The sequence below is a fragment of the Panthera tigris genome, chromosome A3, assembly GCF_018350195.1.
Source record: "Panthera tigris isolate Pti1 chromosome A3, P.tigris_Pti1_mat1.1, whole genome shotgun sequence".
Classification (NCBI taxonomy): domain Eukaryota; kingdom Metazoa; phylum Chordata; class Mammalia; order Carnivora; family Felidae; genus Panthera; species Panthera tigris.
The window spans coordinates 81011544-81033197 of record NC_056662.1 but is presented as its reverse complement, the minus strand read 5'-3'; the positions used below and the strand labels follow the sequence as shown (position 1 = coordinate 81033197).

The 21654-nt window shown below is 38.6% G+C and overlaps 2 protein-coding genes across 13 annotated transcripts in view; one reads left to right on the top strand and one right to left on the bottom strand.

Moving 5' to 3' along the window:
• The window catches only part of UGP2 (UDP-glucose pyrophosphorylase 2), a 64868-nt gene extending 54777 nt beyond the window's left edge, over positions 1–10091 (bottom strand). Inside the window, exons 1-2 of one of the 5 annotated variants that reach the window (XM_042981525.1) lie at positions 9540–9764; positions 8560–8618 (exon numbers count right to left, since the gene is read on the bottom strand). In XM_042981525.1, coding sequence (XP_042837459.1) covers positions 8560–8618; positions 9540–9643 — 163 coding nt within the window. In that variant the 5' untranslated portion in view covers positions 9644–9764. Of the gene's footprint in view, positions 1–8559; positions 8723–8949; positions 9406–9539; positions 9765–9914 lie in introns of those variants that run through there. The other 4 variants (XM_042981529.1, XM_042981527.1, XM_042981526.1 and 1 more) reach the window with 4 other exon arrangements.
• LOC102951328 (WD repeat containing planar cell polarity effector) overlaps positions 9429–21654 on the top strand; it is a 619322-nt gene continuing 607096 nt past the window's right edge. For 7 of the 8 annotated variants that reach the window (XR_006215760.1, XM_042981515.1, XM_042981518.1 and 4 more), the window contains exon 1: positions 10109–11084. The gene's annotated coding sequence lies outside the window, so the exon portion shown is untranslated. Of the gene's footprint in view, positions 9571–10108; positions 11085–21654 lie in introns of those variants that run through there. The other variant, XM_042981516.1, reaches the window with a different exon arrangement.

Genomic DNA, 21654 nt, shown 5'->3' with positions numbered 1-21654 from the left:
ATATAGATTATACTCCATTTTTCTTAATACATTTATAGCAGCCATACACATCATTCTTCTCTCCACACCCATGCTGTTCTGTCACCTATTGTCTGCCCCAAGGCCAGATGCTTCAGAGATAGCACGGGGCCCAGACTGGTCTAAAGCCTTCCCAGAGACTGGTTTAAGCATGAAACATAATATGATTCTGACCAGTGAGCCATAGGGTATAGTTTGCCAAAAGACTTAAGAGAAAGGTGCTCTTCACTGAAAAAAGAGACACATGGAAAGAAATAGAAACTTTTCCTCCCCTGTACATATGTGTCCACCACTTACCTCCTGTTTCTTCTGCCATTTAGTGACCTTAAGGGAAGCTGACCCAAGAATGAGAAAGATAGGCTTAAGAAAGCAGAGGAGAGGGGAGCCTGGGTGGCTGAGTCGGCTAACTGTCCGACTCTCGGTTTCAGATCAGGTCATGATCTCACAGTTTCATGGATTTCAGCCTGTATCAGGATCTGCGCTCGTGGCACAAAGCCTGATTGGGATTCTCCCTCTCCCTCTCTCTGCCCCTGCCCCATTTGCACTGTCCCTGTCTCTCTTAAAGAAAATAAAATAAAAAACTTAAAATATTAAAAAAAGCAAGCAAGCAAGCAGAGAAGGAAGGAAAGATTGATGCAGTCTCTATACTCAATTAGCCAACTCTGGAACATGCTACTTCAGAATTCATGTGATAGAAGTCCCTCATTTTTTTAAGACAAAAGTTGGTATTTTCTGCTCCATGAAATTAACAGCAAACTAATTATTATAAGATTGTTCCAAAACATACATCTCAAGTGTCATTCAACATATTTAGAGGAAGGTAGGCAAAAATGAGGAAGAAAAATTAGAAATTAGTGGCTCAGCATGAATTCCCAAATCATAAAAATCATCATAACCTCCAGGAAACCTCCCTGATACTTAACCCCACCCCCCCCCAAAGGTTTAAACTCTGCAATTGAGTAGCTTCTGCTATTTTGGGGGTGGCATTCTGTGTTCTTGGTGGTAGCTTCTGAATATTCAAAAAGGCCTTCCTTTCAATAACTCCTTTAATGTGGAGGTTTTAATCACTCCTACCTCTGTATTATATCAAACACTCCTTAAATTTTAATTCTTTGCTTAGATGCCTGTCTGCAACACTTTAAGGGCACTAGCCATATTATGTTATTAAAAACATTTTTTTCCCAACACCTGACTCAGCACCTGACACAGCGCAGGCACCTGACAATGTGGAAATAGAGATCAAAACTCATATTCTCATATTAGTGAACCTGAGCAACCACTAATATATACCACTTGTCAGAGTTCAGTTTAAATGTAATCTCCTCCTAGAAATCTTTCTAAACTAAGCATGGCTACCCACTACATGCTCACATGGTAGATTCTTCTACCTCTCCTTTATACCATCGTGCTTTTTAAAATTTATTCAATGTCTCCCTTACCCAACCGGTTATAATCTCTGTAAGAATGTACCATGTCTATTTTGTTTAGGCTGTATTCCCTGCTGTTAGTTCAGAGCCCAAGGCAGGGCTCGATCCCACAAATCATGAGGTCATGACCTGGGGCGAAATCAAGAGTCCAACACTTAAGTGACTGAGCCACCTAGGCTCCCCTTCACTAATTTTAGAGATTAAATAAAATTGGGCAATTTATATATTTAGATTTAGCTTAATGTAGGAAAAATATAACCCATGTCATTCAATCATAAGAAAACTCAATTAGTTGATTTTGCATGATCTTTTAGTATTAAATTCAATGTTGATTATTTCAGATTGCAAACTATAGGACTATTTACATTTACATAGATTTTTAAATGACCCAGTTCTATATACATATGACGCTTAATAAATGCTTTTTTGATAAAAAATAAAAGGTACCAGTCTTCTGAGAACTGTTCTAGCACTGAATATGCAGACCTACTTGCTAATCAAAATTTTTGCTAATCATGCACTGCTTACTTAAAAAATTATTTGTAACTATTAGAATTTACACATAAACCAGATTTCTCATTAATAATTGACATTAACTCTGCTCTCATACAAGAGTAGCTCTTAAAATCTTAAGGGAAAAAAATAAAATATCATTTCCAAAAAACAGAACTTTCAGAAGAGATGTGTCAACTAGTTAAATAATATCACCTTGCATTAAGTTGAACAGATATAAGAAGGCCATGTCAAGGGGCCTAGAACACTAATTTGCTGAGTGGAGGAAAAAGAAATACAACATCAAATCCTCATCATTAATCCTCATCATCAAGCACAAAAAATGATTTGGCAGGCTGGTCCTGTAATTTGATAGATGTGTATTTAGTTAAAACTTCTAAGCTTGTTAAAGCTTTAAGGTCAGTGAGTCCTATTCCCTTATCTTTGAGATGAAACAGGGCCTCAGAGATGCTGAATTGCCTAAGGACACAGTAGCACTGCCAAGCTGGAATTCAAACCCTGGAGCCCTGCTTCTCCTTCCTGGAGGAAGGTCTTCCCTTTCTTGGTTACAGTGCATTTACTTGGTTTGTCATCTCCAGGTGGAAGCCTGAATTAAAACATGCAAAAATCCAACTATGTCTATAACGTGAGGTTATTGGGGGGGTTAAAATTATATAACAGAATAAGCATCCTTTTATGCTCTTCACCTTTTCCCTCTATACTGTTTGTTTTCTGGGGAATGAAAAATCAAAGTTTTTTATGCACTCTCTAAATATTTTATTACGAGGCCAAGCATTTTATCATTGGCATAAGTGAATCTAAGACAGTGCATAGGACTGTGTTATTCCATTTTCCTGCATTCTTTGGAAGTTTTAAAATTCTAGGAAGGGTTTAAACATAAATGAAACATCACATCATGCTTTGCCAGGACAGCAACTAGAGGAAAGCAAACTCAAAACACCTTGTCTGCAGGCTTTTGTGGCCAAGGAGCAATGGAGCTACTATTAAAGGAAATATCCCCTAGAATAGTATTTTTTACTTTGGTGACTAATAATTCCAAAGTGGACTAAGCATAATGTGACTATTTTATGTACAAGAATACAGTGAATATTTTTTAAAAGATACAAGTGAAATCACAGAAAAACAGGGAACTCTCTTGATTTACACAGGAAAAATTAATATCTAGAAATATTTTGGAAAACGAAATATTTTTTTGTTCATGTAAGTTAACTTAGACAACATAGCCAATTTCTCCACAGTTCTCAAAAACAACCCTTAATTGTCAAAATGGTTTGGGGCACAATCAATTTCATTTGGCAATGACTGAGAGAAATAAACAATGGGACTGTTGGCAGAGAAAAAAACTGAGCCTTAAACAATTACTTTGCAACAAACTAAAGGGGATGCCTGCATCACCAACAGAAAACTGGGAAATAGCTTTCAAATGGAGTATTATCCCCTTTCCCCCACTTAAAGCCCAATTAAACACATAGCTTAATTTTCTTTTGATAGCTCAGCAAGCCAACTTTGAAAGAATTCAGTAAGTTATTCATAGAAAGATGCATGCCTGGTAGAAGAATTTTAGAGATCTAAGACACATGGTTTTAATTAATTGTCATTGTGCCTGTAACAATCCATCAAATCACCCAAGATGAAGATGTCCACAATTCAAACACTATTTACACCAAGTTCAAAATTTGATAGTTTAGAAAATATAGGCTGTGTCAAAAGGACACCAGTCTTTAGAAAAAGTCAAGCTTCTAAAGAGATTCCAAGCAATCAAAATGGTGGTAAGTGAATCATAATACTTCCTCATTCACTAAATCCCAAACCCTCAGAGGCTCTCCGCCCCTAAATTTTATTCTAATAATTCTGGGATTTTCTCCACTGGCATAAATTCTGGATATCAAGAAAAATCACATTATGGAAAGTTAGTACAGTTAACTCTTAATTACTTGTTTTTTTATATATAATCCACAGTGTAACTTTGAAATATTTGTTTATATTAACTTTTTAAAAATGGATATATCTGACTTTCTGAGAACTCCTAATACCTGCACTTAGGCATAAAAGTTCCAAATACAATTTGGTGGAAAATAAAAAACTACAGTATATTATTTCTTTTATCAGGAACATTTTCATTATTGGGCCAACTAATGTTATTAAGTATCCTATTATTAAGTCTCCCAATATTTTAAAGTTACTACAATTCATAAAATTACAACTTTCTACGAAAAAAAAAAAAATCACACACACAGAAGGGTCTCTATGAAGCAATATTACAAGAAAACACCTACTATCCAAAATTAACATTTTAGAGTAATTTCCTTTTAAAGTTATTTTTCAATTTATCTTCAGAATATTAAGATGGCACTTCTGAGAAGTGTACCAGTTAATATTTCTTATTTCTCTAACGTTCCCTATCAATTTCTTTTTTCAGTAGGCTTTCACAAATTAAAACCATCCATCTTACTGGAAGAAAGACCTAGTTATCAAGAACAAAGGGAATTTAACCACAGAGATTACAAAGTCCGTGGTGGAAAACAAAGTTTTCGTCAGCTCAACTCTTTATTCTGAGTTTCTTTTAATTTTCCACTTAGAACTGTGATTCTGAATGTAACTAAGTCCCCCCTCTCTCTAGCAACATAATGAATCCTAAGCCGCATCTTTAAAAAATGAGGAGTAGTCTTTAGTCACTACTTTGTCCCCTCTACTACTGCCTCAAATCCATGTCACAATCCCCTTGGGCTAAAAACATCCTAGTCCTCTAAATAATCAGCAATAAGCTAAATTTAGTTTGAGGATTTGAGAAGAAACAGGCCAAGGCCCAACCTCCACAACCAGGCCCCACACTGCATCTCATCCGTATATTCATCTGAGACCCCTCCGGTTAAAATTAGCTCAGCTAATCCTCCCTGGCTAGCTGCCATCTACCAAGCAGGAATCATAAAAATAAAGTCATAAAGAGAGAATTCCAACAAATGGGAAAGTCGATAGGCCTCAAATGTTTTTTAAGTGACACACAGATACTCAAATGGCTTCCCCTGAAATATAAGAAAGCACCTCAATTTATGAATATTAAAGGACATTTTTATATAATTTAGATAATGGCCTATTAAAAACAGTTCAAAAAAGTTCCTTTAATATTACAGTATAAGCACATAACATGTCCTTAGCAGGCTAGATAACAATAGTTCCTGAACCATTTATAAATTCCAAATCATGTAGAGAGATTATCCTATAACTCTTAGAACTTTTAAAAAAGCTAAATCCCAAATGACACTTACTGACAAACCTGGCAAAAAGTCACAGCTGCTGAGGACCCCTAGCACCTCCAACTATTATGCAGAGTCCCTTCTCAACTCCGCTAGTACTCACATTTATTTAGAGTAACTGGGGGCCCTGCAACAACCCCTGGGGTGGAGAAAACCAGCAAATGGGAAGTAATTTTCGGGCAGGCAGAAGGTGACCTGAGGGCAGAACACAACAGCTAGGGAATTAGGGCTTATCTTCAGGAAAGGAGAGTCTTCCTATAAGAAAGATACTTAAGTGCCAGAGGAACACAGACTTGAGAGATGGCCAAATAAAGTTGAACCTTCTTTCAGCCAAGGAGTGTATACTGAGAATACTCTTGCCTAAGCATTTTCATTAACTGAACATTTCTACCTAATGACAGGTCAAAGTGCTTGAGAATGGAGATGCCCAGCCTTCCTGCAAAGCACGTCGCTTAGATCTGGGAGAAGAAATTCAAGCCAAGTATAGAAACCCCAAGTCCTGACCAGGCATTCAAAAACCCGTGTACACAACACGCAGTTATAATACCTAGATATTCTGAATTTCAAGTGCCCACTATAAGGGATACACATGTAAACGCTCAAAATATTTTTGTTGACTCTACTGAAACAAAAACTGTCATCAACTATGTATTCATATCACAATTCAAACTTCTCCTCTCCCACTCCTGAACTTTTTTTTTTTTTTTTTTTTTTTTAAATAGATCAACTCCCAAGTCCTGGGGACCTCAACACCAAACTTAGAATAGGAAAATAAAGAACAGTGATACCTGCTTTGTCTCTATTCATTGCTGTTGATGACATAAGGTTGTATTTATGGTGCCAGTGCTATCTGAATGGACACCATCATTTCAAGAAAGAAAAGCAAAACTCACTGGCCATCTATTTTATGACTAGGACCTTCATATAATTCATCTCATTTCGGGTTCTCAATAACCCTGTGGCAAAGTATTAATACCCAATGTTTATATAAGTAGAAACTGAGCCTCAGAAAAGTTATGTATCTGGGGCGCCTGGGTGGCTCAGTCGGTTGGGCGTCCGACTTCGGCTCAGGTCACGATCTCGCGGTATGTGAGTTCGAGCCCCGCGTCGGGCTCTGTGCTGACAGCTCGGAGCCTGGAGCCTGTTTCAGATTCTGTGTCTCCCTCTCTCTCTGACCCTCCCCCGTTCATGCTCTGTCTCTCTCTGTCTCAAAAATAAAGAAATGTTAAAAAAAAAAAAAAAATTAAAAAAAAAAAAAAAAGAAAAGTTATGTATCTAAGATCACCTGTCAGGAGAATTCAAACCTAAATCTAAACCCTTCTATCTTTCACAACATTTATGTAATCTAAGTGGTGTTATTAAAAAAAAAACCTGTAACTGAAAATAAAAAATGTAAACTATCCTACTAAAAAGTACATGGAAAATGCTGAGTTTCTCATTTGTCATCCATGACAAATTCTTTTAGAGCATCCATCACTTCAAGACACTATTTCCCATAGGGATATATTATCTTTGCCCACAGGGAACTGACAGTCTAGTTAGAGAAACAAGCCATCTAGGTAGGTTTTTAATGTAAGAGGCAACAAAAAGTACTGGAAATGACAAGGGTTTTAGAGACGTTTATATAGTAATTTGAATGCTTACTAGTTGTGAACTTTGGACAGGCTCCTTAAATTTCCTCAGCTGTAAGGTCCTAATTAAAATCTACCTCTTAGGAGCTCTTGTGAAGCTTAAATGAGACAACAGGTGAAAACAGTTAGGAGCCCAATAATTGTTCTATCTCTCTCCTATGGCACAAGCTAAGTGTCAATGAGTGGAAATATCAATAAGTGATATAGCAAAGATCAATTTGATCTGGTACAAAAAAATTCAAAGACAAAAATCCCAGTCCTTACACTTGAAAACTTATCTGTGGAGACAGCTGAGTTAATAGCCAATTAGGTTTATCATTTGTAACAGTAGCAAAGTTAATTAAACACAGAGTGTTTATACTTAAAGTACAAAATTTAAACAATAATGAACGGAACACAATTATGTTAAATTTGGGGGGGGGGGAGAGAGGTATCATTTTTTGGTGCCAAACTGCTAATTTAAAAGGAAAACTACCATTTAAACCAAAAGTGGATGGCAACTAAATGCAATGTTGGGTTGAATCATGGAACAGTAGCCTGACTCTTCAGTTAACACTGATGTATCAATGGTAATTCCTTAGTTTTGACAAATGTGTTACTTTCCATAAATCTAAAAGTATTCCAAGATAAAAAGCAGATGACAAGGGAAAGGAATATACATAGCAACAATTAGGTATTGCCACTTGATTTTGGGTTTCCTGAAGATAGTTAGCCATGAATAGCAAAGGCTTTGAAATCAGTCAACACACACCATCCCAGCAAGCTACTCTAAGCATAACTACTAGGAATACCTGAAGCGTAATATTCTTAACGTTTAAAGAAAAGTGACTTGTTCACTTTTTCCTAGCATACTCTTGCAAAAAGCAGCTTTCTGGTAATTTTGCTGTTGCTGTTACAAAACCAGCAAATTAAGTTACCTCTGCTTTTGCATTCTTGACTAAGACATTTATTCAATCAGAATATAAACTGCCTCTCTCACCACATACATAAATTTGAAAGTCTAATAACAAGTGACATTTCTGAGCTTAGTGCTAAAGGCAAGCATAACTGTCTCATCTGTTTCCATAAATAAGGCAGACAGTCAAATACTCTTAATCTATTATACAAAACTCAAAGAAGAGTTAATAAAATGATATAAAAGTTACTAGGGCATTTTTATTCCCAGGGTCAAATAATGGCCGTAACTGACAATTTGTTTTTTAAAGCTCATCCACTGGGAGTCACATTAAGTGGTTGTGAACTTTCACTACCTGTGTGTTCAGCGAGACAGCTGAAGCTTTTAAACTCTGGGGTATGCAAGGAAAGAATTTACTTGCATACCAGAATGCAAATCCTATGCTAAAAACTAGCGACAGGTTTAAGGTATCACCAATTTCAACGTGTACAAACTACACACAAACACACACACATTCAAACATGCAAGCAATGTTAACACTTAGTTCAGAGGCATTCACTAACCCTTTTAAAATACGCATGGAGAATTTAAAGGGCAATTTTCAAATTTCAAGGAAACCTTAACAATCTTTCCAAATTTCAAAGAAGGAAAAAATAAACAGCAATGCAGCAAAGTCATTTCTCCTGCTGAAATGACCTCCAGCTTCTATGAGCTACTCCCGGTTTCGCAATAACTGAATCTGAGACTCCAACCACGTACACACAAAACGGAGTAGAAGCAGAGAACACTAAAGCTTCCCCAACAGTCCTGGCAAAACCCACCTCCGTTCCCTCGGTCCTCACGGTTCCCCTTCCCTTCCGCGCACACATCTTTACCTTGACTTCCACCAGGAAAAGAGAACAGGGTTAATCAGCAACCAAAATCCTGTTTTATCATCAGTTAACAGCCACTAACCTGGCGAGCCAGAGTGCTACTAACCTGATTTCAGGGAGGCAGAACTAAACCCAGCAGAGCACAGGGATATAAATTATACGTATCCGAAATGCCAACCCAGCAGCTCAATGCAGCTCAAATGTCAATTTAAGGAAAAGGCTTTTGCAAACAGTATCTCAAATGAACATTTACACTTCCAAACCACGCACCAACCTCCCGCCTGCCAGGACCCAAATTCGGCTGAAGCAACCCGGGAGACAAAAAGAAAAGTGTCTTACCTTGTACATATCTCGACATTTTAGGGATTTATTAAAATACTGTGATGTGTATATATTAATTTCTAGAGGAGTTACGCTATAGGGCAGGTATCTCTTCCTCCCCTGCTTTAACAACCGACGTGTTCTTTCTCCCCTTCCTATGTTTAGCCACTTAAGAGAGTATTCAAAGCTATTAAAACTGCCTTAAAAAAAAAAAAAAAAAAAAAAAAAAAAAACAGGAAAACCTCCCCCACTTCCAAAGAGAAGAAACTTAGACTGAGTCTACTTAGAACTCCTGTCTACACTGCGCTCCTGACACAAACCAGGGCCAGCTAGAGACTCCCGGAAAAGGTAAAATCACACGAACTTAAATTTCATCAATGAAAGAGGAGGATCTACAACGGCTATTTCACCGCCCCCCGGGTCCCCACGCCCTCCCGGGTTGGACGACAGCAGACACTGGCCGGCCGCACCCCCCGATCCCCTCCCCCTCGCTGCCGTCCAGCCTCCGGCCGGTTCCCCAGGAAACCCCGGTCAACAGCGGCCCGCGCCCCAGCGGGGTCGGGGAGGCGGGCAAGGCCGGCAAAGAGGGGCAACGCAACCGTTTTTACCAGCCCATAAACACCCTGGGACTAGGAGGCGGTAAGAATTCCGCGCGCCCGCCGGCGGGCTGGGGCCTCCAGCTCGCCCCCTTCCAGCAGCGAGGCGAAACCATGTCGTGGCTTTTTCTCGGGAGGGGCCGAAGACCACATCGCCCCTCCCCCACAGCAAACACTGAGGGGCCTTCCGCCAGGAGAGAATCCGCAGGCAGCCGCGAGCCCAAGGGACTGGAACGCGGGAGGGCCCCGAACCCCAAATTCGGCCTCCGGGGCAACACAGCGGGTGGGGCAGAGGAGCTCTACATATCTCCTTGAGGGACGCACACCCGCCCAAAGGGTCGTGGGAAGCCCGTCCCCGCCTCTCTCCAAACCACCACCGAGACCCACCTTCCTCCTCTTCCTTTAGCAGCTGGGAAATTGGGGGCGTTTATGGCGCCCCGGGAAGAAGGCTCGCAGGCTGAGAGAATGTCACCTCTGAGACACCCTTCTCTCTCCCCCTCTTCCCTCACACATGCACAACTTGAACTCCTCGCCAGCGGTTGCAGCCCAGCTGCTGACCCCCTGCGCCCACCAGGCTGCGGGCTTCTGACACCCCAAGCCCCCACTTTCTCCCAAACACCTCCCCTCCCCCTCCATTTGGAGCAGCCCCCCTCAATGCGGAAATGTCCCCGCCGCGCAGACAGACAGGAACAACCACCAGTCAGGAGCCGAGGCGGATGCAGGGCCTAGCCAATGAGACGCGCGGAGGTGGCAGGAGGCGGGGCGTCTGAGGCTGAGGGGACGCCCCCCCCTCCGGGAGGTGGGCGCAAACAGGACCCTGGGATCCGCTTGTAGAAGCAGCACCTGCTGCGGCGGGGCAAGGGGTGTTTCACCCGTAAAACTCCCCGGCTTCTACGGATACTTTAGCAAGGGCGAGAACCTGAAGCACGAGTGGTTATTTTTGCAGTCCATAAAAGTGTTCCGGTTTACCAGGGATTAAAGATAGCTAAACAGCGGATAGAGCCAGAACGCTCCACGGCTACTACCTGAGAGAGCCTTTCTCAGTAGATACAAACTCTCCTCACTACATCTGGTCTGGGGAGAGTGAAGGTGCGTTCAGGAGTAAGCAGTGGGAAGTGTGGAGTCCACCAACAGAAGGAGGGATTTAGGGTGTGGAAAAAAAGTGCCAGGTGAAGGCTCTGCCACCAGAACCAGCACGGCCAGTCCCTATTCCTGTAGAGAGTTATGCTGTGATAGACATTTACTTTAATGACCAAAGTGGCAATGGCTTGTTACCCCTCGAGATGCATACCTTTACCATTCTTGAAGTCCACAAGGAAAGAGGATGTTGCAAGAACGTTGGCAGTGGCGTGTGAACTGCGAGAGGGCCAGCCCAGCGCCCGCTAAATCACACCTGATATTGCCAACACCTGTAAAACTCAGTGGGTGTATCTCAGACTTCGTGACTCAGTCAAACTATGTCAGGACAGATGAATTGTCAGCACTCTCTTAGAGGCCTGCAATAAACCAAGTAATTCTAGAAGAGTTTGAGGCTTTGGACAACCCTAATCAACCAAGGTAAAGTGAGAATTTTTTAATGATTCACCTGTAAACAAATTTTTTTAGTGCCACATATTCGTATGGAAATGTTATTAGATAGGTAACAGAGAAAAGGCCAGTGATTAATTTGTCACGCTAGACAGCAACAATCCTTGGTGATGTATTTATTATGTGAAATCCAAAAAGATTGACCTCTCAGCTATAAAAGTAATTTCCCCAAATAAAAACCAAAGAAGTGTCTAAAACCCAGGTGTCTACATTTTAATAATGGCATTTGGAGACAGGATCTTAATCAGAATCTCCACATTCTTTGTGTGAGGTAGAGAAATTATAGCAGCAGTAAATAAGAGTATTAATCAATCAGTGTTAACACCAAAATAAGATGCCACCAAAACATTTGGGCCCCATAGGTTTGCTTAGCCTGCAAAAGATAAAGGGCAATGAAGAGTCTTTAATTATACAAGATATATTGTAAGAAAGATGATCAGTTATTTTCTACCTTTACAGAAGGTTAAGGAAGAGAAAATGAGTTTTAATTGCAGCAAGAGCATTTGGTAATACCTAAGAGTGACATCTTGATTTATGAATAATTAAATATTCAGACATCATACCAAAGGATGTTGTACATTTGCTGCCTCAAGAGATCTCCAAAAAGTAACTACCTGTCTTCAACAGTTAAGTTCACAACCACCCAAAGTCTGACTCTTAGAGAAGTAGTACTCTAATAGCTATATTCCCATATATTATTTACAAATAGTGCCCTGTAAAATGGAATTTCTTTAGAGAGTGATTTAAGTTTAAGTTTTGAGCCCCCAAACATTTTGTAAAAGAGCCTCCCACTTCTTCAGAGCCACTAGAAACAACCTCACTTGGCAGATCACGTGGGGATGGGGAGAAAGATCATGGCCACGGAGCAGTTTCAAGTCTTCTTAGAAGGCAATTGCCTATCTCTCTGTATATTTATACATTTTAGTACCTGAAAAATCACTTTCTGTGGTGTGTGTGTGTGTGTATGTATGTATTTAATCCTTTTTCTCATGATACACTACTGTGAACTTCCCTTCAAGGTACATGATGTTGGTACATCTATCGTTAGATATCTGTAACATGGATAGATAGATTTACAGATTAAACCTTTGCAGAAACTTTGGGGGACCTAAAGGAGGATGAAGAGTGTGTATTCAGAGGTAAGTTAGAATTAGATGCATTTTTAGATTTAGTTCTTGGCAAATGTCTGGTACGTAGCAAGTACTCAGTAAGCGTATACTGAATGACCAGTTTAGTGCCACAAGTAAATAAGATTTTAAAATTTAATTTGTACTTAGAGGTAAGGAATTTTTAATTTTTAGTTTGTCTACCTAGAATGTGAACTTGGGCCAGAATATAAGAAAAATAGCAGCAAATGCAATGTCTTGATGACTTTACAGTAAGCTTTGCTAACTCCCAACATGAGCATTATCCAATAAGAGGTGGTTTAGAAATTGCTAAAGTATGAAATAAGTGTACAGATCAGCAATGTGTGTGGTCTTCTATTTTTTTCTTGTCTATCCTACATCTATCCCCTAAACACAATACAATAAAGCAGAGCAGTTTTGGAGAACATGTCAGAGACATAAAAATTTCTGTGTCATGCCCAAAGTGTTTAGCCAAGAAACCAGGCAGCAATTATACACTAGACTGTTGCCCACATTCAATATTGGCTCCCATCTGTACCTATCTAAATTCTTGGCCACCCACATAAAAAAAGGAAAAAGGGGGCTACTGTTAGCCAGAAATTGCCAGTTACTGACTAGATCTAACAATAGGGCATTTCACTTGAGTTGAAAGGTAACCAAACAGGGTTAACTAGAAAAAGATATCAAATAATATCTGTGAGACAAACTACTAATGAATGAGTAGTCTAAAAAATGAATAGTGTTTCCAATTACTTGAGGAAGAGAAAGACTTCATTCTTTCCTGTTGCCAACACCCTGTTGTTAATGAATCAGGAAGTTTGCTGAAACAAGTGGTGAATTTAAATTATGACATATCCTTCCATTTGTTCATAGTATGATTTTTAAATTAAATTTGAAGGTTATTTAACTTTTACATCCCAAAAGTAGCAATGATTTCAAATAACTAAGATCCTTTAAAAAAAAAAAAAAAAGAGTTGCCTCACATTACAGATAATTATCTAAGATTGATAAGAGTTGATAAATCTTCTAAGTAGTTTTAAAAGTCATTAGGCTCAGAAGAATGCAGTTGAACTGCAACATGCATTATCTTGTTCACATTTATCAATAATTCCCCTCTAGATTCACCTTTGAAAGTTGCATAGAGGGCAAGACCTTAGTATGTGTCTCCTGTTTCTCCTTTTCTGCGTATTGCCCAAAGGAGAGTGTTGCTGAGAAATGGTGATGCCCGTGAAGTTTTTGTATTTCACTCATGTGCCAAACTGTATCTCCAGATTCCACCTTGATGATAGAAGCAGAGGAGTCATTTCCTTTAATGAGTAGCCTAGGAATAACCATTAAAAAAACATCCTGTGTTCTCTCAGGGTTTTTAATAAACATAGATCATTATGTAATCATGATTTGAAAATATAAAAAGACTCCCTAAGAAATAACACATCTCTTCTAAACTCATAAGATAAACATTCTTGCTTTTCTGTAGTGATATATGTGTAGATGATGAGACTACTTACTGACTTTGAAATCCTCATGGAGAAGAGCTGTGAAATAGAAAACTATTCAGTTTAACCCTATTTTTTCTTCCATATTTCTTTCAGCCATATTAAAGATTCCCTGTTGTGCATCCCATCAAATGTCTTTTGATGGTTTTCCAAACATCTCTGCCTCTGGTCTAGCTTATTAAATTTCCTGCCAGTGCCACCACTGGGAAGGAAAGGATAAAGAACTTCTGTTCCCTACCTTAGTCTCTAGGAATTTATTTTAAGCATTTCACACCCACCACTCTAAGTATTAAAGAGAAGATCCTCAGGACTGTTCTTTGGATGAGGCCTAAATAATTGGGTAATTATATGTCATTAAATGGGTAATATGATTAGGGAATAAAAAGTAACAGCGTTTTTCCCTCTCTATAGTGGAAAGGAGGAATGTCATAGAGAAAAGACCACAGAAAAAATGTGGTATATTAATGTTAAGTTCTGGTACCATTTTTAATTGAACTTAAAAAAAATCCAATAATGATGCACATCTTTAAAAAAAAAATCTAGTACCAAAATGTCCATAATGAGTAGCAACAGATAGCTAGCTATCTCTCCTTACTCCAACATTGCACCCCAGAGGCAACCATTTTTTTTTCTGACAGTTCTATAATTGTTCTGACAATTCTATATATCTGATAGTTATTTCTAAGTGTTTATATTGCTTTTGTTGTTGTTGTTGTTTTTATTTTCTAGATTTTAGGCATTATGTGTTTGACTTCCTATTATTACAAATACAGACTTTGTTCACTTAAAACCCTGGCCTTGTTTTCTCCATTGTATTAGTTTCCTGAACTTTGTAGAGCTATATTTCCCAACCTTTTCTGCATCACAGCACAAAAAGAAAATGATAATATTTGCGTGGCATCCTGGGATAACCTAGAGTGTGTGGGGATCTATATTGGACTTGGTGATAAGTTAATTGCTTTTTAAATAATAAAAACATGAGAATAAAAATAAATGCAAAGTAATAGGGGCATTATTAGATACTGAACTTGTATAAAACTCTGAGCAAAAATCTTTTCAAATTTTTGAATGAGATAATTGAACTTGTCTGCGTGAACATAACCTTTTGAATCAGGTTTTATTCTTGAAAAAGCTACACATAGTTTCTGATCAAGACTTTCAAATTATAATCTCTTCACATTCTTGACAGTTACTATAGTAGACTGAATAATGGCCCTCAAAGATAACCAGTTTTTAATTCCTGGGACCTGTGAATGTAACCCTGTGTGGTAACAGGGATTTCAATAGTGTGACTGCATTCATGATTTTCAGATCGAGAGATTATCCTGGATTATTTGGTTGGGCCCTAAATGTAATCACTAGTGTCCTTATAAAATGTAAGCAGAAGGGGGTGCCTGGCTGTAGAGCATGTGACTTGATCTCAGGATCAAGCTCATGAATTTGAGCCCCACATTGGGGGTAGAGATTACATAAAAAAATAAAATAAGTATAATAAAAAAAATAATAAGATGTAGGCAGAGGGAGATTTGAAGACAGGGAAGAAAAAAGTGATGTGATCATGATAGAGGCAGGGGAGAAAAGGCAACGTGATTCAAGGCCATGAGCTAAGCAATGAAGACAGCCTGCAGAAGCTAGGAAAAGCAAGGAAATGATTTCCCCCTAGAGCCTCCAGAAGTAGTTTGGACTTGCTGACACCTTGATGTTAGCCCAGAGAAACCCATTTCAGATTCCAGACTTCCAGAACTATAAGAGAATAAGTATATATATGTTATAAAGCATCCAGTTTATGCTCACTTGTTTCAGCAGCCATAGGAAATGAATACAGTCACCATTCATGAGGAATGTTGCACAGATTTAAAAAACTTATAAACCATTCTTTAGAAGCCATTAAAAAATGTGTAATGGTTGAAATCATATTCAAGGAATCTAACAACTCTTTTTATTGATAAACACAATGATGAAATTTAATGTGATAAGGCAAATGGATTTTTAATTCAACTAGACTTTTTTCTAGTAAATATTTATGGAGAATGATGAAGATTTAATTTGTAAAACACACGTTGTTGGATCAGTAAGACAAAAACTAGTTTGGATGCCATTAAAAGGGTATATCAGCTGCAAACAGCCAGAAGCACCTGATGTCTGTGAAGTCAGAGTTTCAGAGCCACCAAAGTTGCACCATCCAGGAGCTCAATGCTGGCTGCGATGTGCTGAACACAGCCAAGGAGGTATTCTGCCATCTGGACATCTACTTCAGCAGCCAGCTGTTGAGCTGCTATTCCCTTTAAGTGGCCAGTGGAACTACTGAATGTTTTTCATCATCTACTCCACCTGTAGAGACTCTGTTCCTCTTGAGCCACCCACTGATAAAGGCTGCGAGCAGCTGGAGGCAACCATCCCTGGGGGTCCCAACTGCCTACCCCAGGCCTTAAAGGCTCAATGTCATGCTTCACAGCTGTAAGGCATTCAAAGCATTAAATTAGAAAATTCTGGTCTATATTATCTCTACCACCACTGCTGGGCAGCACACCAAGAAAATGAGAATTTGGAGCACACACCAGTGCTGGGAGAGACAGGCCATTCTCAAATATCAGTGACTTTCAACCAGAGTTTTACATAGAAAACATTAGAGGTTTGTAAACCCACTGAAGTCCTGGCTTTGCATGGATTTGTACAGTAACAAAACTGAGATTATTGGAATAATAGAAATAAATTTATTGGAAACTACTGTCTGGATTTGGAGCATCACAGATAGATTCAGAAACTTTAAGCTGTTTGATACCTTTCTAACACAGATCAGCATGGGATGGAGACCAGATAAAGCCACAAATGGAGTACCAGGATAATGAAAGAAAATAAGGATCCCAGGGCACCTGGGTGGCTCAGTCAGTTAAGCACCTGACTTCAGCTTAGGTCATGATCTCACGGTTCCTGAGTCTGAGCCCCGTATCTGGCTCTGTGCTGACAGCTCAGAGTCTGGAGCCTGCTTTGGATTCTGTGTCTCCCTCTCTCTCTGCCCCTCCTCTGTTCTGTCTCTCTCTCAAAAATGAGTAAAACATTAAAATAAGTAAATAAATGAGGATCCAGATAGACCAAAACTTTTTTAAAGCCATGTTAGCTTGAGAATTTTACCAGTTTCCTAATGAGGAATAAAACAATGCTAAAATTAGCTGAAAGTGTGTGTGTGTATGCATATATATATATGCACATATATATGTGTGTGTGTGTGTGTGCATTTGTATATATTACATATGTCTGTATATTTATTTGTAAAAAAATAATTTGAGGCTGAGATGTATATGTTCCTGATTAAGTTCATTGCTTAGTAAGCTGGATATAGTATAGTTCATTCTATAGTGGTAATTCAGTTTAGTCATTCTCATCTAATCCTTTTTGTTGTTTTTAGATAGTCATATTAAAGAACCCCTTCAGGTATTATTTTTAAAAAGGCCTTTTCTCAACCTGGTACACCCAAATGATAACAGCCTGGGGTCCAGAGAGATTTAGGAAACAAGCAGAATTGCTTGTTGTTTAGGTAGGTGTACTAGATTAAGTGTCTTACACATTACATGATCAACCCTAAAGCTGTACACACTGAAGTCCCTGCAGAAGAGTCCATACAAAATATGTACCATCATTTAAGGTTTTTGTTTGTTTGTTTTAATTTATTGGTATTTTTTCCATTTCAGGTACTCATATGTCAGTACCATAACATACTGGTTTCTAGGGAGGCAGAAGTGTATATTGGAAAAAAACAGATTTTGGAAAATAGTCTGTTTTTATCTTGAGTACTGTCACTTAGAACCTGAAAAGCTTGGATAAATTACTTGGTTAGCTCTATGATGCTTAGTTTTATCATTTAAAAATGAGAATAACAACTAATAACCTGTCTTGCCTCTTACAGACTTACAAAGATCATTTCACTCAGTGTTGGCACAGAGTATGAGTGATGGTAATGATTTCAATTAATGATTTCCTGTCTTGCCTTGCCATAACATTAATCTCAAGTTATTATTACTTAATTGTTATTACATGTTAAATATCTATATTTCCTCCATAGAGCATAAGCTCTTTGTGAGCAAGAAGCTTATCTGTCTTGTATCTCCAGAGCATATCACAGTGCTTGGTACTCAAAAGAAATTTGTTGAATGAATTATCAAGTGAAATATTTATGAATGAACTCCCATTATTTCCTTAGGAATCATGTTTTGGATGGCAAGCGGTCAACTTATAAATTTACTTTTAGAACACTAAAGGGAGCACTTCAAACAAATTCTGTTTTGGAGCACCTGCATGACTCAGTTAGTTCAGCATCCAACTCTTGATTTCAGCTCAGGTCGTGGTCATGCATGGTTCATGAGATCTAGCTCTGCATCGGGCTCCGCACTAACAGTGTGGAGCCTGCTTGGGATCCTCTCTCTCTCTCTCTCTCTCTCTCTCTCTCTCTGCCCCTCCCTCAGTTTCTTTCAAAATAAATAAAAAATAAACATAAAAAAACAAATTTTGTTATGATAGAGTGTTGGCAAATATGGCCATCCTGTGTCCCACTCCTTTGCAATATGACTTTGTCACTCCTCCCATTAAGACTCCCATTTGGAGTCTTTTCCTCCCAACACACCTTGAGTCTGGGTTGGCCCAGTGATTTGTTTTGACCAATAGAATGAAGCTGAAGTAATATTGTGTGACATCCAAGCCTTAGCCCCAAGAAGCTTTTCAACTTTTAGTCTCCCCTTTGGAATGCTGCCCTGAGACCACTGTATAAAGAAGCCAGTTCTAACCTACTGGAAAGTGGCAGGTCACATGTAGTAGAATTTTTCCAGTTGTAGTAGAATTTTGCCAGTTTAGGCCCCATAGACCAACCAGCAGCAACTGGTGAAATTGGTAATGAGGCAAGCTGGTCATATAAGTGACTGAGATAGGACCATAGAAGAATCAGTAGCCCAGCTGAGCCAAATGCAATACTGTATATTGTAGCACGGTACAGATGACTGACAGACCCATTAATGTAGAGTCAAAGAAAAATCAAACCACACTCATTTACTCTTTGTTTATCCCACAACTGCCCTTAATATACGCACACTGGGGTTTTATTTTTCAGCCCACTCATTTCTCACCTCTAAACTGTATTCTCCAAACCCTTCTGAGGAAGAGATTTCTTTTAAAAAAAATTTTTTTTTAATGTTTATTTATTTTTGAGAGACAGAGAGACAGAACGTTAGTCAGGGAGGGGCAGAAAGAGAGGAAGACGCGGAATCTGAAGCAGGCTCCAGGCTCCCAGCAGTCAGCACAGAGCTCGATTTAGGGCTTGAATCTACGAACTGTGAGATCATGACCTGAGCTGAAGTCAGATGCTTAACCGACTGAACCACCCAGGCGCCCCGGAAGAGATTTCTTCTAATCACTTTCCTGGTTTAATCAATATCCCTAAACTTATAGATCTGCTTTTCAGATAGAGCTTTTGAGATTCCTTAAAATTTTTTCTTTCATTTTTAAAATTTATTTTAGGGAGAAAGAAAGCACAAGTGGGAGAGACGGGTAGAAGGAGAGAGAGAAAATCTTAAGCAGGCTCCATGCTTAGCACAGACCCCAGTGTGGAGCTCAGTCCCGTGACCTTGGCATCATGACCTGAGCCAAAATCAAGAGCCCAGACGCTCAACCAACTGAACCACCCAGGCACCCCTGAGATTCTTTAAGTGGAATAAGATAGGTTTTGAGTTTAAAATATATTTTAAACATAATTTAAAACATATTGTTTTAAAGATACATTAGATACTTTCAAGTTTCCAAGGATGTTTCTTGCATTGCTTTAATGATAAAAATGAAGATACAACTCATGCCACTAACAGGGGAATAGTTAAATTATGATAACTACATTTGGTAGTATATATATTGACATGGAAAGATATTCTTTATATTCTAAGTAAGGAAAAACAACCAGGCTAAAAAATATATATATTAGGCCAGTTTTTACAAACTTTTGTAGAAGAAAAAAAGTTTGCTTGCTTGTTATCTAAGACTAGATAAAAATACACCAAAATGTTAATGGTTACATCTGAGTGGTAAGATCATGGGTGAATTTTCTTTTCTTTCTTTTTAAAATTATGTTATGTACTATTCTACTATGAATATTTGTACAGTAAAAATAAAAGTCATGTTTAAAGCATAGATCAACCTAACAACAAAGAAAACCCATATTCCAGCACCAATATTCATCAACCTAGTCCCTCATTCATTAATATGGAAAATCAAGAATTACTAAATATTTGAAGAAAACCAACTGCACCAAAGATAGGGACAATGATAAAACAAGCCTAAATATGAAAGACATGAAGATTGATTCAGAGAATTAAAGAAACTATAATAAAATAAGCTATAGAAAAACAACATTCAGAGTACAAGAGATAATGCTTGGGAATTAAAAATGTGATTACTGTGATTAAATGATTTGACAGAAGGAATGAAAGGTAAAGTTCAAGGAATTCTTGGAACATAGGGCAAAGAGACAAAAAGGAAATATGAGAGAAAATTATGATATGTTGTGTATCAATCTGGAAATTTCAGCATCCACCCATGTTCATTCTATTAAACTGTTGAAATTAGTGTCACAAACATAAAACTTTTCTTTTTTCTTAAACACTTTCTTCAGTCATGACCTGTCAAATTGCCCTTTCCTGCCTCTTGACAACACTGCTTACTTTCAGCTTTCAGGTCTCTAGTATTTCAGTTCCAATTTCATATCCCATTTAAATCTCATCTCCCCATTCCCCAATCATTTTGTCTCAGGCTTTACCTATTGCTCCAGGAACCTGTGGTGGAGAGGGAAGTATGTCTGCATTTTCACTCTTCCCTCTCCTTAAAAAACACCCAACAGTTGAGGTTGGTGTTGGTGTCCCCTTCTTTTGAGAAGTAATTTCCAGTCTTCACACCTCACTTGGTTTAGAAAGTAGGAAACACATTCCCCTGCTCCCCTTGAAAAAGATGCTGCCCTCTTGCTTACAACAAGGCTGACAGTTTCTTTTTTCACTATCCCTCCTCAATCATCTAGTTATAGACATGGGATAGCTGGGGAAGGGTGATTAGGGTACTGGTTGGAAGTAGCAAAGCTCTAACTGCTGAGCCTTTCTCTTTAAAATGAGAGATACTTAACACCTCTTGGTACTCAGCTTGACATATCAGCAACTCTAGGGCAATGGAATAAATCCCACTCAAATCCTATGGTGTGTCAAAAAGAGGTTCCAGGGAACAGAGAACAGAAAAATTGAAAGGGTAGAAATAATAGTAAAAGAAAATGTGAAGAGAAACAAGTTTTTAGATGAAACATGTTCATGAAAAACTAAACTGGATGACCCACACCATTTTCTTTTTCACCTTTTTGAGAATTTTCAGAGCATGGTTTCATTCACTTACTCATTCAACAAACGTTCATTGAACACTACCAAAAACCAGACACTAGTGGGCTGTAGGTTTCTAATAGTGAACTTAACAGGGAAATTTACTAAGTGGGAGTGATAGACTGGAAACAAATAAATAAAATAATAAATAATTGTAGACTGAATGAAAAGCTATGAATGAAATTGAGAATAACAGCATCAATATGGTAAGGTGGTCAAGAAAAACCTCTCTTAGAGAGAGCAGTAAGACTACTGACTCTGGGGGCTGAATTCCAAACTACACTATGCCTTTTCCTAGTTTACATAGAATCCATGTGTGGGTTAACATGGAAGCCCTGAGCATTTAAGCTAAAATCTGAAGGATAAAAAAATCAACCACATAAAGACCTGTGAAGAATGTATGCCAGATAGTACAGCAAGTATGGCAACTCTGAGATAGAAGGAACATTGTGTATTCTAGGAGATAACAGGAGGCTGGAGTGAGGAAATAGGGAGTAGAAAATGGCACGAGACAGGAAATGAGTTT